Source organism: Emys orbicularis, chromosome 12 (genome assembly GCF_028017835.1).
Source record: "Emys orbicularis isolate rEmyOrb1 chromosome 12, rEmyOrb1.hap1, whole genome shotgun sequence".
Taxonomy (NCBI): Eukaryota; Metazoa; Chordata; order Testudines; family Emydidae; genus Emys; species Emys orbicularis.
In genome coordinates, this window is record NC_088694.1 from 48,461,949 (window position 1) to 48,478,574 (window position 16,626).

The window sequence follows — 16,626 nt, forward strand, 5'->3', positions numbered from 1 at the left end:
GCAAACTAGGTGGCCGCCTAGGACGCCTAGTGGTTGGGGGTGCCTAAAAGCCCGCTCAGGCGAGGAGGTGAAGGTGACCTGGGGTGGGGGGACACAGGGGCGCGGGGAGGGCCACCCTCAGTAACGGGGGGGGGGCACTCAGAAGAACCGCTTCCCGCCCCAGATCACCTCCACTCTGCCTCCTCCGCTGAGCACACAGCTCCGGCTCTAAGTCTCCTCCAATCGGCGCCGCAAGTCTGGGAGGGGAGGAGAATTAGAGCGGTGCCGGCATGCTCAGCAGAGGAGGCGGAGCTGAGGTGAGCTGGGGTGGGCTCCCCAGGCGGGGTTAGCTTCCGCGGGGGGGCGAGGGGGGAGTCTCCCGGGGCGGGGTTAGCTTTCTAATGAGAAATCCATGAAAATCAATATCCTCTTTACAAAAGTCTGTTGAATAAATTATGTATCATAATGAATGTACTGATTGTGATGAAGAAATTTCTATCAAATGTTCCAACAGAGAATAAGATAATTCTTTTACTTTATGGCTAATTCTTTTATCATATATATATATATATATATATATATATATATATATATATATATATATACACCACTTATCTACATTTATCGTGTCAAGTCTCATCAGAATTTTTTAAAAAGATAAACAAAACCTACCTTCAAAAAGAATTGGTTTTAGTTGTGTCTAAATTACATTTCTATCTATAATTTCACAGGTTAAACTGAAGTTATCTTTGTTTCCTTTTTCTTCTAATCCTGATATAGAATGGGAGTAGAATAGGAAATATGTTTGATGGATTTTCTTAAAATTATCCTTTTCATTCAAAATATACAAATTTTGATTTTTCCACATTTACTCCTTTCTTTTCTAAGAAAGAAAGAAAGTGAAATTTCTGTAAAAGGGGGGGGGGAAGCCTTTGAAGTTATACTATAAGAGAAAAAACACAGTTCTTTACACAAATTTCAAAATCAAAAATATTTTTGTAATTTTTTTTTTAAAATGTAGGTATTCTTTCTCATCAGTTTCTATGTCTTTAAAGTTTAATTCCTGAAGAGACTGTTGTGCACTGAAAAATATTTAAGTAAAAATTAGCACTTCTTCCTGAACAAAGCTCTGGTAAATGAGTATCACACTTGGATTTTCTAATCCAAAAATGAGTTAAAACTGTCTGAACTCCTTTTAGACCTCCTGACCAACTCTGCACTGAAAGAACAGCTAAATACTATTTCTGGCAGTAATATCTGAAAAAGTGCGGGTATTCAGTGGAGGTGCATGGGGGGCAGAGAGAGAAGGGGTCGGGGTGCAGAAAGGCCACTGAGGGCAGGGTGTGGAGGGGAGGGGGCTGCACAGGGGTTACAGGGGGCAGGGTGTGAAGAGGAGGGGGCTACACAGGCATCACTGAGGGCAGGCTGTGGAGGGGAGGGGGCTGTAAAGGGGTAAATGAGTGAAGGGTGTGAAGGGTAGGGGGCTGGACAGGCATCACTGAGGGCAGGTGATGAAGGGGAGGGGGCTGCAGCTGGGTCACTGAGGGCAGGGTGTGAAGGGGAGGGGGCTGCACAGGGGTGACTGGGGGCAGGATGTGATGAGGAGGGGGCTGCACAGGGGTCACTGATGTCAGGATGTGAAGGAGAGGGGGCTGAAATGGGGTCATTAAGGTAGGACGTCAAGAGGAGGGAGATGCACAGGGGCTACTGGGGGCAGGGTGTGAAGGGGCGGGGGTTGCAGAGGGACACTGAGGTCACTCTGTGGTGGGGAGGGGGCCACACAGGTGTCACTGGGGGCAGGATGCAATGGGGAAAGGGGCTGCACAGGGTCACTGAGGTCAGGGTGTGGAGGGGAGGGGGCTGCACAGGGGTCACTGGGGGCAGGATGCAATGGGGGAGGGGGCTGCACAGGGATCACTGAGAGCAGGGTGTGGAGGGGAGGGGGATTCACAGGGGTCACTGAGGGCAGGGTGTGGAGGGGAGGGGGATTCACAGGGGTCACTCAGGGCAGGGTGTGAAGGGGAGGGGGCTGCACAGGGGTCACTGAGATCAGGGTGTGTAGGGGAGGGGGCTGCACAGGGGTCACTGAGGGCAGGATGCAATGGGAGAGGAGGCTGCACAGGGGTCACTGAGATCAGGGTGTATAGGGAAGGGGGCTGCACAGGGGTCACTGAGGTCAGGGTGTGTAGGGAAGGGGGCTGCATAGGGGTCACTGAGGTCAGGGTGTGTAGGGAAGGGGGCTGCACAGGGGTCACTGAGGTCAGGGTGTGGAGGGGAGGGGGCTGCACAGGGGTCACTGGGGGCAGGATGCAATGGGGGAGGGGGCCGCACAGGGGTCACTGAGATCAGGGTGTGTAGGGGAGGGGGCTGCACAGGGGTCACTGAGGGCAGGGTGTGGAGGGGAGGGGGATTCACAGGGGTCACTCAGGGCAGGGTGTGAAGGGGAGGGGGCTGCATAGGGATTACAGGGGGCAGGGTGTGGAGGGGAAGGGCTGTCACGGAGTCACCAGGGCAATACTCTGGAACTGCTCCCTACAAAGCCAGGCAGGACTCTGGGGGTCTCCTCTCTGTGATCAGACTGTCTCCGGGGCAAGAAGCTTCCACAGCTTCCACCTTCCTGGGTCTGACCTCGGAGCATTCAGCTTCCCCTGCCCCACCGTGCGCTTCCCGCAGCGAGTCTGCCTGGGCGGGGTCCTGGGGGGGCCAGAGGGCCCTGCCCCCCGACTCTGCAGTCAGACGTGACTCTCAGCCAGCCGGTAAAAAAGAAGGTTTATTAGTTGACAGGAACACAGCATAGAACAGAGTTCGCTATAACAGGAATCAGTGACTTTCAGCCAAGTCCATCTTGGGGGGAGGGGAGCCCATAGCCAGGGCTCTGGTCCTCCCCCTGCGCCCCAAGCCAGCGGAGACTGACTCGCTTCCAGTTGCCTGGTCCCTGCCCGGCCCGTTGCTCCTCCTCCAGCCTTTGTCTCGCTTCCCAGGCCACAGTCACCTGGTTGCACCCCCCTCCTGGATTTCAGGTTATGAAGCTGTGGCCATAGCATCCATGCAGGCAGCTGGAGCAGCCTCAGCAAACGTCACACACAGAATTAATTTACTGATTTAGTTGGGGATTGGTCCTGCTTTGAGCAGGGGGTGGGACTAGATGATCTCCTGGATCCCTTCCAACCCTGGTATTCTATGATTCTACGATTAATGCCAAACAGTAAGACTCACATAGACTCACATACAACATAACAAGGGAAAATCCCCATTTCATCACTTCTCTCCCCCGAACTGAGCGGGGTCACTTTAGCCAGTGACCTGGGGAAGTTCAGGCCTCCTTCTTCGGGACAAAGCATCAGCTATAACATTTGCATTCCCCTTAACATGGACCACCTCCCTCTCATAATCCTGGATGGCAGACTCCACCTCAGGGCTTGACGTTGGTCCCTCTTATCTGATGCAGCCATGGCAGGGTGTGTGGTCCAGGTACAATGTGAAGCGCCGCTCAAATCGATCCAGCTGCAGGCTTTTAAGAGAGACAGGCACGCTGAAGGCTCATAGAGGTGTGGCTTCAGAAGGCGCAGGAGCCTACAGCTTAACCCTGAGAAAGAGTGGACCCCCAGGAAGGGCTGTCACACTGACAGGGTTCCTCCCAGGGGCCATGGGGAGCAGAGAGAGCCCAGCCTGTGAGTCTGTGACCACTTGGGAACGGCGTGGAGATGGCCTATAACCACCTCCTTAAGAGGGACATTGTAGAGCTGTGCAGAGAGAGGGCGGCGCATTGGAAAGCGCACTAAGGCACAGCTGACTGCTCAGTTGGAAGAGGAGGATCGCTCTAAGGAGCCGGTTCCTGACCCAGCTGGGGGCACGAGAGAGGCTGGGAGGAGCCAGGCAGCCCCAGGGCCCACACCGGTTCCTGACCCATCTTGGGCCGCAAGAGAGGCTGGGAGCAGTCAGGCAACCCCAAGGCCTGCATCATCTCCTGATCCAGCTGGGGCCACGAGAGAGGCCGGGAGCAACCTGGCATTCTGGAGACCCGTGCCCCCGACCAGCCAGGGGTCTCCACCGGATTCCCCGTCGGTGGATCTGAGATGGATGGAATTGGAGTTCCAATTGAAGGAGTCAGAGGACCATGAGAGGCAGGGAAGGCACGAAGCAGAACAGCAGGAGAGACAGAGGTAGCATGAACTGGCGATGGCCGAGTTGAGAGGCAGAAGGACCCGCTGAGGGGTGAGTGGGGATGGACCCCGGGGTGCCAATTCAGCAGGGAACCTCAACACTAAATTGCTGCCCCAGGTTAAGGAGGGGGGAGCCAGGGCCGGCTCCAGCATTTCTGCCGCCCCAAGCAAAAAGAAAAAGAAAAGCCGTGACCGCGATCAGCGGCGGCAATTGGAAAAAAAAAAGCCGCGATCGGCGGCGGCAGTTCGGCGGCAGGTCCTTCGCTCCTAGAGGGAGTGAGGGACCTGCCGCCCCCGAATTGCGGCAGGTGCCGCCCCTCTCCCTTGGCCGCCCCAAGCACCTGCTTGTTAAGCTGGTGCCTGGAGCCGGCCCTGGGGGGAGCTATAGATGCCTGTCTCACGGCCTTTGGGAACGCTGGCAATTGGAACCAGGCTGGCCCTGTGGAAAGGCTCCGGCATCTAGCCCCCTTCCTGGGTCCCAAGGCCATAGAGCTGTTAAGCCAGATGGGTGGGGTGGCCGACTGGCTCTAACTCCCAGCCCCAGCATATATGTCTGCGTGGAGTCTCCTGGGCTCAGGACCCTCAGACCCCCAGTGGGAGCGGAAGGTGGTGGTCAATGGGAAGACATTCCTGGGATGGCAAGATCCAGGGACAGAGAGAACTGTTGTCAGGCCCCGTGTGGTGCAGCCTCATGAGATGCTAAGGGGCTGGGTGCCTGTCATAAAGGAGCCTGTTCAGAAGGTGGCCCTGGGCTTGGTGAGGGACGAATGGGAGGAGGATGTCTCCCCCGATGGAGAATCAGTGGTGGAGCATGTACTGACTTTCCGGGGAAAGCTCGCTGAGCTCATGGGTCTTCATGGGCATGGGGGCCTCTCCATGGTGCTGGTCCCCAGGAAAGATGGGTCTATCCGATTCTCTGTGGCCTATCGGAAGCTCAATGCCATCACCATATCTGGTGCCTGCCCATGCCTAGGCCTGATGAGATCCTAGATAAGTTGGGGTGGGGGGACTCAGTACCTCATGACCAGGGATCTCACCAAAGGCTACTGGCAGGTGCCTTTGGATCCAGATGCCAGGTTGAAACCTGCTTTTGTCACCCCTCTGGGGCTGTACAAGTCCCTAGTCCTACCTTTCAGCCTCAAGGAGGCACCAGTCACCTGCCACACCAAGTGAATCAGTTACTGAGGTGGATGGGGAATTTTACCCTACCGTACATGGATTATATTGGTGTCATTAGCCAGACCTGGAAGGACCATGTGTCCCAGGTGAAGAGGGGGCTGAGTCGCCTCCAGGATGCAGGGCTGACTGTAAAAGTTGGGATGTGCAAGGTGGGGATGGCAGAGGTGTCGTACCTGGGCCACAAGGTGGGAAATGGATGATTAAAACCAGAGCCAGCTTAGGTGGGGGCGATCAGAGACTGGGCTGCTCCCCAGACTAAGAAACAGGCTGTCATAACTATAAATATACTCCTGTGTACAGTGCTATGGAATCCCTCCTAGCCAAAGACTCCAAATCCTTTTACCTGTAAAGGGTTAAGAAGCTCGGGTAACCTGGCTGACACCTGACCCCAAGGACCAATAAGGGGACAAGATACTTTCAAATCTTGGGGGGGGGAAGGCTTTTGTGTGTGTCCTTTGTTTAAGGGGTTGTTCGCTCTTGGGACTGAGAGGGACCAGACATCAATCCAGGTTCTCCCCATCTTTCTAAACAAATCTCTCTTATTTCAAAATTGTAAGTAAAAGCCAGGCAAGGCGTCTTAGATTTACTTTGTTTTCTCAACTTGTAAATGTACCTTTTACTAAAGTGCTTATCTTGTTTGCTATACTTTGAACCTAAGACAGAGGGGATTCCTCTGAGCTCTTTAAGTTTGATTACCCTGTAAAGTTATTTTCCATACTGATTTTGCAGAGATGATTTTTACCTTTTGCTTTAATTAAAAGCCTTCTTTTTAAGAACCTGATTAATTTCTCCTTGTTTTAAGATCCAAAGGGAGTTTGGATCTGTATTCACCAGGAGTTGGTGAAAGGAAGGAGGGGGGAAGGGTCAATTTCTCCTTGTTTAAAATCCAAGGAGTTTGGATCTGTATTCACCAGGGAATTGGTGAAAGGTTTCTCAAGGCTTCCCAGGGAGGGAATTCTTAAGATGGTGGCAGCGGACCAGAGCTAAGCTGGCAGATAAGCTTAGAAGTTTTCATGCAGGCCCCTACATTTGTACCCTAAAGTTCAAAGTGGGGATACAGCCTTGACACAGGCCCAGGCCTTTATTGGGGGGCGGGGCACTACCGGAGGTTTGTGCCCCACTTTAGCTCTGTGTCAGCTCCCATCACTGAGCTATGCAGGAAGGGGAAGCCAGACAAGCTGGTCTGGACCGGACCGGACACTGCCAGAGGGCTCTCTGCACGCTGAAGGAGGATCTGGTCAAGGGCCCGGTGCTGGGAAACCCAGACTTTGACAAGCCCTTTATGGTGTTCACTGATGCCCCCGACACAGGGCTGTGCGCGGTGCTGACGCAGGCCAATGCAAAGGGGGAGAAACACCCCGTTATGTACCTGAGGAGGAAGCTGCTGCCCCGGGAGCAGGGCTCTGCGGCCATAGAGAAGGAGTGCTTGGCCATGGAGTGGGCTCTTAAAAGGCTGCAGCCGGATCTATTTGGGCAGCGCTTCACTGTGTACCTGGACCACTCGCCCTGCCGTGGCTGCACCAGATGAGAGGGGCCAAAGCCAAGCTCCTGAGGTGGAGTCTGTCTCTCAGGATTATGAGAGGGAGGTGGTCCACGTTAAGCGGTGGGCAAATGTTATAGCTGATGCTTTGTCTCAGAGAGGGGGGCCTGAACTTCCCCAGGTCACCAGCTAAAGTGACCCCGCTCAGTTCAGTCTCGAAGGGGGGCGAGATGGGACAAAGTGGGGATTTCCCCTTGTTATAATGTATGTGAGCCTATGTGAATCTTACTGTATTGCATGAATGCTGTGTGTGCCTCAGTTTACCTTGTATTGCACCAATGTCTAGGTGGTGGGAATAAGGGAATGAGACTTATGCCGAGGCTGCCCCAGCTGCCTGCACGGATGCTATGGCCGCCCCTTCGTAACCTGAGACCCAGGAGGGGGATGGGACCAGGGATACGATGGGGAGGGGGCTGCACAGGGGTCACTGAGGGCAGGGTGTAAAGGGGAGGGGCTGCACAAGGGTCACTGATGTGAAGGCGTGAGGGGGAGGGGGATGCACAGGGGTCACTGAGGGCAGAGTGTGGATGGGAATGGGCCGGGCAGGGGTCATTGGGGCAGGGCATGAAGGGGAGGGGCTGCACAGGGGTCATTGAGGGCAGGGTGTGACGGGGAGGGGGCTGCACAGGGGTCTCTCAGGGCAGGGGTGAAAGGAAGGACGCTGAGTCGTGGTCACAGGTGACAAATCTGAAGACTCTGCCCAGCAGCCCAGCTACGGTCCATAGCAGCTTGCGGCATACAGGCCCTTTGCAGGGAATCGCTAAGGGCAAGGATTGAAGAGCCAGCTGTCATCCTGCCATGAGTTCCAGGACTCCATTTGTGGGGGTGCTTGTGATTAACTGCTCCCTAGTTCCATTGACTGAAGGGTGAATTCACAGCTGTCATTCTCAGTGATCTCTGTGATTCATCCACTCATCAGGAGCTCTCCATTTCATGGTTCAAGGCAGCAAAAGGAAACTAGGGTAAAGGGCTACAACTTGGAACCCCGTGGTGCAATGACCCCAGATTTGGATCACTAACGCTGCCCTATCCCACCATGAGGCACACCAAACTTGAAAACAATCCGAGTGACCATTTGGATTTTAGAGCTCTTACAAGAGTTAAGCTTTAAAGCACATAACATGGCTGGAATGGAAAGCCAGGGCCCGTTCTCTGTGCTGGTGCATACGGACTGTTCACAGTGAACCTTTCCTTAAATACAGTGAGGGATCTGAAGCCTGAGGGAATAAACTGGGCAGATGGAGACCTTTTTGACCCGTATCACAGTAACAGTCTGAGCTCCAGCACTGTGCACAAAAACAGCCCTAGAAACTTTTTCTCTCTGCAACCCCCTCAATCAAATGACTTTTTGGAGAAATTGCTTTTCCCCCCAGGACTTTTATCTCTGTAACTCTTAGCTCAAATGACCCTCAATTTGGGTCACTAACCCTACCTTGAACCCAGCTAAAGACCATCAAATTTCAAAGGAATTTGCCTAAGCATGTCAATATTAGTGTTCTTCAAAAGGTCAACTTTTAAACTGTGTCAGAAGCAACGTTGACTATACTGGCGCTGCTGCGCCCCCATATTAATCAGTTCATTTACCAGCTGGGTACACAGCTCGCAGATTTCTGCCTATTAACCATCATCTTGGAATATTAAAACAGGATTTGGGTGTTAAACAATGAGAACTCAGATGGAGGAATAAACATCAAACTAAGTTTCACAGTTCAGATATTCAGCTCATGTAAATGGGCCCAGCTCCACAGCAGTATGCCAATGTACACCATCTGGGGAGCTGGGCGTTTATGTTTGTTGAGCCTCTCTGCCATACCTGCAACCAGTCTGAACGGAACATCTTAAAATGCCACGCAGCATTGCGCCTGCAGCCTAATGCGCCTTCAGGGTTGTTTGAGGTAAGGAAATAATGCAATTGCTGAGCAAGCAGGAAAGAGAAGTTGGATCATTCATCCCAATACAAACTGAAGCTCAGATCGAGAAAATCTTAGCAACACTGAATTCCTCCAAAGTTCTGCCCTGGTGGGAATGAATCACAACATAACTTTTAAAAGTTACATTCTTGTAATTAATCCCATGGGACAAAGAACTAAGAATGCACAAACAGGTCCGGTACTTGTGACTCATTGGTTTAAACTCACAGGCAAAGAATTTAAAACTGTATTTAATTGATTTAAAATAATGTAATGGGCCAGTTTCCCAGTTGGAGTAAATCAGCCGTTGCTCCATCAGAATCAAAGGGCCAGATCCCCAGTTGGTGAAAATAGCCGTAGCTACTACGAAGACAGTGGAACTTTGTCAATACACACCAGCTGAGGATCTGGTCCTTAGTTTTTAGTATGTGCCTCTGGGTTCCTCTTAATAACCTAATTCAAGCAGCCAGGTCAGGCTGAGCTGTGGGTTCCTCTGACGGCTGCATCCCAAGAGCTGTTGACGCAATGCTGGAGAACAACATCTCTGCTCCGGCAGCGGTAATGATGTGGCGTTAATGAAGGAACAGGCTATTCCAGGACAGCTGAGTTTCTGGTGCCGCTGGGCTCTGAGCTATTCCAGGTCACATGATGCAACAGTAAATATATTTTTTTATTCTGCCAACCCCTCAGCGCACCCTTTGTGCCTCAGCCCTGCCATGTTTTTCACCAAGGGTCCTCCCAGGGACGCTACCACTGTGTGAGATCCAGGGCAGGTGCTGTTCCCCTCTCGGGGATTGGGCTCAGCTAGGGCCCGTTGTCAGGGTGGTTTGCTCCAGAGGTGAGAGCAGAGCTGGGTTCACAGCCCTGGAGACCATATTCAGACATTTAGCCCCAGAGCAAGGACATCCTGCGCTGTGACCATCTCTGGAGCCTGCCCAAGCTGGGGTCAGCTCTAGAGATAGGAGGGGTTTTCAGTCCCTCATCCTATTTAGTCCATCTCCTCTCGGCCAGGAGGGGAGCAGGGAGCGTCCATCTGTGGAGTGGATCCTTGTCTGCTGGGAACTGCAGAGAGACCCAGCAACTCCAGTGGAGGACATGGAAAGGGCTGTGGGCTAATACAGTGATGGGGCATGAGAGACAGACAGATCAATAATGGCAAAATAATCAGAACCCTGGAGGATCAAATGCTTCGCTAGCTGTGAGAAATTCCACAAAAATCTGCATAGTAAGTTTGCTTTTTCAACTGAATATGTTGGTGTATTAATATAAAGGCAGATTTAAGAACACAAATACGCATGACTGTCAGAACTCTTGAAGACTTTTACTATCAATTTAATCTGGCACCAGCCAGACTTATTTATTTGTAAATTTTTCTAGCAGCAAAAATAGACTTTTCATCAAAATTGGGAAAACCCAAACATTTTTTGTCATTCTGGGAAGTGAGAACAAGGCAATTTTAGGTAAGAGCTGTTGAAAACTGAAGAGTTTTAGCCTCTGCTATCCTTGAAAAACAAAATACATATGGAAGATAGCAGAGATTTTCCATGAACATGTGTTCAATTGAAAACCCAATTTTCCTTTGAGATAATTAAAGCCAAAAAAGTCTGATTGTCCTTAATTGGAAACTTAGATTTGTGCTAGGATGAGGAAAATTAATAGTTTCAATTCATATTAAAATTTCACCCCCAAGTCCCTCTGTTTCATCCTCTATTATTTCTGTTACAAAGGGGTAGTTGCAGGCTGGTTAATCTGAGTGAGAAGCAAAGTTGACACCAGAATATATTTTAAACATACTAACGCCTTGAAGCGAAAACACAGAGTCAAAGCTCCCAGCCAAAACCTTTCCATCTTGATCATGCCCTAGGACATCGCCACTGTATTCTCTGTCCCACACTGCAGCCAGCTAAGCGGCAATGCTGCCAAGACGTGCTCAGAACATACACATAGACACTGGCCATCCACCACAGCTCCCAGTCCTAGAAGACAAGCCAGAGAAAAGGGTGTGGGGAATCAGTGGTACAGGGAGGGGAAGTGACTGGCCCAAGGTCACACAGCAGGTCAGTGGCAGAAACAAGAACAGAACCCAAGTCTCCTGCCTGTACAGACATAAAGTCACAGAGGGAAAGGATACAGCACAGCAGTAATGGAGGGATGCTACTAGTCTGTCATCACCCAGAGATGGAAATGCAATGGGATTTGGCGTCTTAAATAATAAGAACATAAGAACATCCGCACTGGCTCAGACCAATGGTCCATCTAGCCCAGTATCCTGTTCGTGACAGTGGCTGGTGCCTGAAGCTTCAGAGGGAATGAACAGAACAGGGCAATTATCAAATGGTCCATCCCCTGTTGCCCATCCCCAGCTTCTGGCAAACAGAGGTTTAGGGACACCCAAAGCATGGGGTTGCATCCTGACCATCTTGGCTCTTAGCCATTGATTGACCTATCCTTCATGGACGTGTCAAATTCTTTTTTTAACCCAGTTATAGTTTCAGCCCTCACAAAATCCCCTGGCCATGAGTTCAACAAGTTGATTGTGTGGTATGTGAAGAAATTCTTCCTTTTGTTTGTTTTAAACCTACTGCCTATTTATTTCATTTGTCCTTCTGTTCTGTGAAGAGGTAAATACCACTTCCCTATTCACACTTTCCACAACATATATGATTTTATAGATGTTTATCATATCCCCCCTTAGTCATCTCTTTTCTAAGCTAAACAGTACAGTCGCTTTATATCTACTAATATGGAAGGTGTTCCATGCCTTAATCATTTTTGTTGCTCTTCTCTACACATTTTCCAATTCTAATATATCTTTTTTGAGATGAGGCAACCACTACTGCACATAGTATTCAAGGTATGGGCGTACCATGGATTTATATGCTGGCATTATATTTTCAGCTTTATTATCTATCCCTTTTCTAATGGTTGCTAACATCTTGTTAGCTTTTTTCTCTGCTACTGAACATCGAGCAGATGTTTTCAGTGAATGAACCACAGTGACTGCAAGATCTTTCTTGTATAGTAATAGCTAAATTAGACACCATCATTTTGTATGTATAGTTAGGATTATGTTTTCCAATGTGCATTACTATGCATTTATCAATATTGAATTCCATCTGACATTTGATTGCCCATTCACCCAGTTTTGTGAGATCCCTTTGTAGCTCTTCGCAGTGTGCTTTGGACGTAACAATCCTGAGTAATTTTGTATTCTCTGCAAATTTTACCACCTTACTGTTCGCTCCATTTATGAATATGTTGAACAGCACAGGTCTCAGGGAAGATCCTTGGGGAGCACAGCTATTTACCTCTCTCCATTGTGAAAACTGAATGTTTATTCCTACCCTTTGTTCCCTATCTTTTAGCAAGTTACTAATTCATGAGAGGACCTTCCCTCTTATCCCATGACTGCTAAGTTTGTTGAAGAGCTGTTAGTGTGGGACTTTGTCGAAAGCTTCCTGAAAGTCCAAGTACCTTATATTAACTGGATCACATTAGATTAGCTACCGTGCAGTCATCTGGTCCAGAGGCTGATTTAAGTGTTGGTTTATTTACCACATTTAGTAGTTTTTGCGATTTCATATTTCAGTTCCTTCAGAACTCTTCGGTGACTACAATCTGGACCTGGAGACTTATTACTGTTTAATTTATCAATTTGTTCCCAAACCTCCTCTACTGACACCTCAATCTGGGACAGTTCCTCAAATTTGTCACCTAAAAAGAATGGCTCTTATGTGGGAATCTCCCTCACATCCTCTGCAGCAAAGACTGATGCGAAGAATTCATTTAACTTCTCTGCAACGGCCTTGTCTTCCTTGAGAGCTCCTTTTGCACCTTGACCATCCAGCGACCCCACTCATTGTTTGGCACTCATCAACTGCTTCCGAAATACTTAAGAAAAATTGCTTAACTTTTGTGTCTTTTGTTAGTTGCTTTTCGCATTCTTTTCTGGCCTGCCTAATTATACTTTTACACTTCTCTTGCCACAAATCAATGTGTAAATCAGTAGTTGGCCATTTACATGGTCTTGGGGTGGAATCATTACAGAAAAGCTGCCATGTAGGAGGCTGGGAGAATTAATGTTAAACTTCTCTGGAAAGTGGGAATCGCTATTTCAGCATTGCTATCAGTATTAGCCATGTTAGTATTTACATTTCATGCCCAAATTTAGAGCCTTCTGTTTCTCACAATCGGGTACCATATTGGCTATTAATGTTGGATGTATTTGTACTTTGTTCCAGCCTTCATACCGCATTGGCCAGATCCTCCGATGGTGTAAACTGATCCATTGCCCTTAGCTTTAAAGGCGATAATCCAGTATTCACCGATGTGACAATGCATCTCACTAGTGCTCTGACTCACAGGGGTAAGGAGCACTCTCAACTTCTAGTCAGTGGAAGTGACAAGAACTGTGCACCATTGACATTCCCATCATGAGATATTACAGACAGAGAATTAGAAACTTTTCTCTGTCACTCTATTCTTGCCCATTGCCCTTGTCCTTCCATCCACAGGGAGGACACAACTAATGGAGAGGGAAATGTCCAACCGAACCACTGTGACTGAGTTCCTTCTCCTGGGATTCTCTGACATTCGGGAGCTGCAGATTTTGCACTTTGTGGTGTTTCTAGTGATTTATCTGGCAGCCTTGATGGGGAATCTTCTCATTGTCATAGTTGTTACCTTTGAGCACCACCTTCACACCCCAATGTACTTCTTCCTGATGAATTTGTCCATTCTAGACATCGGGTCCATTTCTGTGCCAGTCCCCAAATCCATGGCCAACTCCCTCATGAACAGCAGGTCAATTTCTTATTCTGGATGTGTCTCACAAGTCTTTTTCTTTATATTCTTTGCTGTAACCGAGTACTCCATACTCACCGTCATGGCATACGACCGATACGTCGCCATCTGCCAACCATTGCACTATGAGAGAGTGATGAACAGGAGAGCTTGTGTCCAAATGGCAGCCAGTGCTTGGATAAGTGTTTTTGTCTACACTGCAGTGCACACCGGGAACACGTTTGCACTATCCTTCTGTGGAGGCAACATGGTGGATCAGTTTTTCTGTGAAATCCCCCAGCTCCTCAAGCTCGCCTGCTCTGACTCGTACCTCCGTGAAACTGGGGCTAGTGCCTTCAGTGTGTGCTTAGGCTTAGGCTGCTTTGTTTTTATAGTTGTGTCGTATGTTCAGATCTTCACCACAGTGCTGAGAATCCCCTCTGAGCAGGGCCGGCATAAAGCTCTATCCACCTGCCTCCCTCACCTCACTGTGGTCTCCTTGTTCTTTTTCACTATAGCCTTTGCCTACCTGAAACCCACCTCCAGCTCAACATCAGTGCTGGATCTCATGGTGGCTGTTCTCTATTCTGTGGTGCCTCCAATGATGAATCCGATCATCTACAGCATGAGGAACAAGGAGATCAAAGCTGCCCTGAGGAAACTCATGGCGGGGAGGTTATTCACCAAAAATGAACTGTCCATCTTTCGTCTTTGATTGTGATTTCTTTCTGTGTTTCTTTTTAAATATAATCAAATGAAAGCATTATTGAAAACATGTTTTGAAATCTGCTTATGCAGAAAGGGGCATTTACACTGGTAAAAATGCAGAGTCAAATCAATGGACTTACTATGTATTTACAACTGTATAAATAAGATCAGAATCTATCTATCTATCTATCCTGTATTGCCACCCACCATCACACCATCTCAGCACCTTCCACCTAAAATGAATAGCCATAATCAAGTTTCCAATGGGCTCGATGAGGTCTCTGACCCTTTTCCTTTTGGGGGTGTAAATGCTGCTTTGTATACCATGGCTTTTGGTGCATTGTTTGCTTGTGTGACAGAGTGTGGTGTGATGGTGTCATGTTGTGAACTTTGTTGTAGTATATGTGGAAATATTGTCAGGGTAACAGGACAAGTCTGACCTGGCTCAATGGCAGCCTATTGTGCTGCATTCCAGTCAGCTGCCCTGCCTGGGAGAGATCTTTGACACCTCATTGAAGGATTGTCATCGAGAGCCCATCAAGGCTAGTCTGCGGCCATCAATCTTGCCAGCCCCAAGAGAAAATGATTTTTCTATACAGGGAGCCCACAGGCATGGAAGTTGGAGATGGAACTTCACAGTTTGAACCCATGGCCAAGAGACTGGGGCCTACTTAACAGTGCGATGCCCCTGTTGGGGTCGCATGGGGCCATTCATGGCCATGTGTACTAAAGACTTTCAGAAGCAAGATGGCTGTGGGACTCTGCCAAGTTTGAAACACAGATGAACCCTGGACTCACAGAATCAGTGCGATCAGTCCGGGGGAGGGGTTGTCTCAGAACTGTCTTGTTTTACAGATCTGTGTCTGTCAAGGGCTTACAACATAAAGTTTCCCTTTGCTACACCCGTGTTCCTTGCCTTCCTGCCATGTTCTTCTTAAAGAGGTTCAGCTAAAAGCCAAAAGGGACCACAGGCTAGGGGAAGCTCTGGTGGAGTGTGTGAGTGACTGGGGGCTTGGGAGAACTCAGATACTGGTTTTGAACTCTAAGGCAGCAGGACAATGGCCTCCCACAGTCAATGGAAGGGGATCAGAGTGTTCCCTAGAGCCCCAGAGCTAGAAACACTGATGAGACTCCATCCAGATGCAGTTGCCTTGGAAGTACGTGGCTCCCATTGATTGGGCCCTCTTGCAAGAGACAGATGATTGGACAGCTGGATAAGGGCCACGGTCTAACACCTTCCTTATCTGCCTTTTGTTTTGTTTTATTGATCAGTTGGTCAATTTTGTTTAGTTCTTTTATTCTTTTGGGGGAAGGAAGGGAAATGATTGTTACATGGGGTGTCATATTTGGTCTTGTGGTTGGGAAGCCAATGTGTCAACTCTTTGATAAATATATATATATTTTTGAACAAGCTGAAGGTTTGCTTTCCACAATGACCAAGGTGTGGGAAGGAGCCTCTGCAGCTTTCTGGATGGCTGTTTTCCTGCTGAAAGGATTATTTGGATAGTGCTGGGATTGTATTGTATTAGTAATGACATGTTATGGGCCTTGCACCTTGGATAAGTGCCTTTGATTATTTTAAATCTAAAATAAAACTCCAGCCACACTCTAATTTATTCATTTAGATGGGGAAAAAATGGGCTGAAGGTGTTAACATAACCCAGTCACTGTCCAACGTTCAACAGTGTTAAACAAGTTCCGGAGCTTGGTGTCCAGAGACCACAGCCTGCTTCTCGCCCTGGCAAACACACCATTAAAAATCCGGTTAATTCTTTATTAACAATCCAGACAGGAAAGGAAACCACTCACAGTATTTGAAATGTAAAGTATTACGCCAGGCTTTCATTTTAGTCACACCCCTTGTTCCTTTCCCTTTATCTGGAGGCTGTTTTTAGAAGGAAACCCCTCCTCCCCCCCCCCCCCGCTGTTTAGCAGTCTCTTAGAGATATCAGAGATGGTAATAACCATCCTTTTGGGGAGAAGAAAAGACCTAGAAAAATTAGAGGATTGGGCCAAAAGAAACCTGATGAGGTTCAACAAGGACAAGTGCAGAGTCCTGCACTTAGGACTGAAGAATCCCATGCACAGCTACAGACTAGGGACCGAATGGCTAGGTAGCAGTTCTGCAAAAAAGGACCTAGGGGTTACAGTGGATGAGAAGCTGGATATGAGTCAACAGTGTGTCCTTGTTGCCAAGAAGGCTAATGACATTTTGGGCTGTATAAATAGGGGCATTGCCAGTAGATTGAGGGACGTGATCATTCCCCTCTAGTCAGCATTGGTGAGGCCTCATCTGGAGTACTGTGTCCAGTTTTGGGCCCCACACTAGAAGAAGGACGTGGAAAAATTGGAAAGAGTCCAGCAG

The 16,626-nt window shown here is 48.9% G+C and overlaps 1 protein-coding gene across 1 annotated transcript; it reads left to right on the forward strand.

Annotated features, from left to right (window-relative positions):
* The first annotated feature begins 13,311 nt into the window (after nt 1-13,311).
* Nucleotides 13,312-14,268, forward strand: LOC135886718 (olfactory receptor 14A16-like). The gene has a single exon (XM_065414500.1). The coding sequence runs from the start codon at nt 13,312-13,314 to the stop codon at nt 14,266-14,268; it is 957 nt and encodes a 318-aa protein (XP_065270572.1).
* Nucleotides 14,269-16,626: the final 2,358 nt, after the last annotated feature.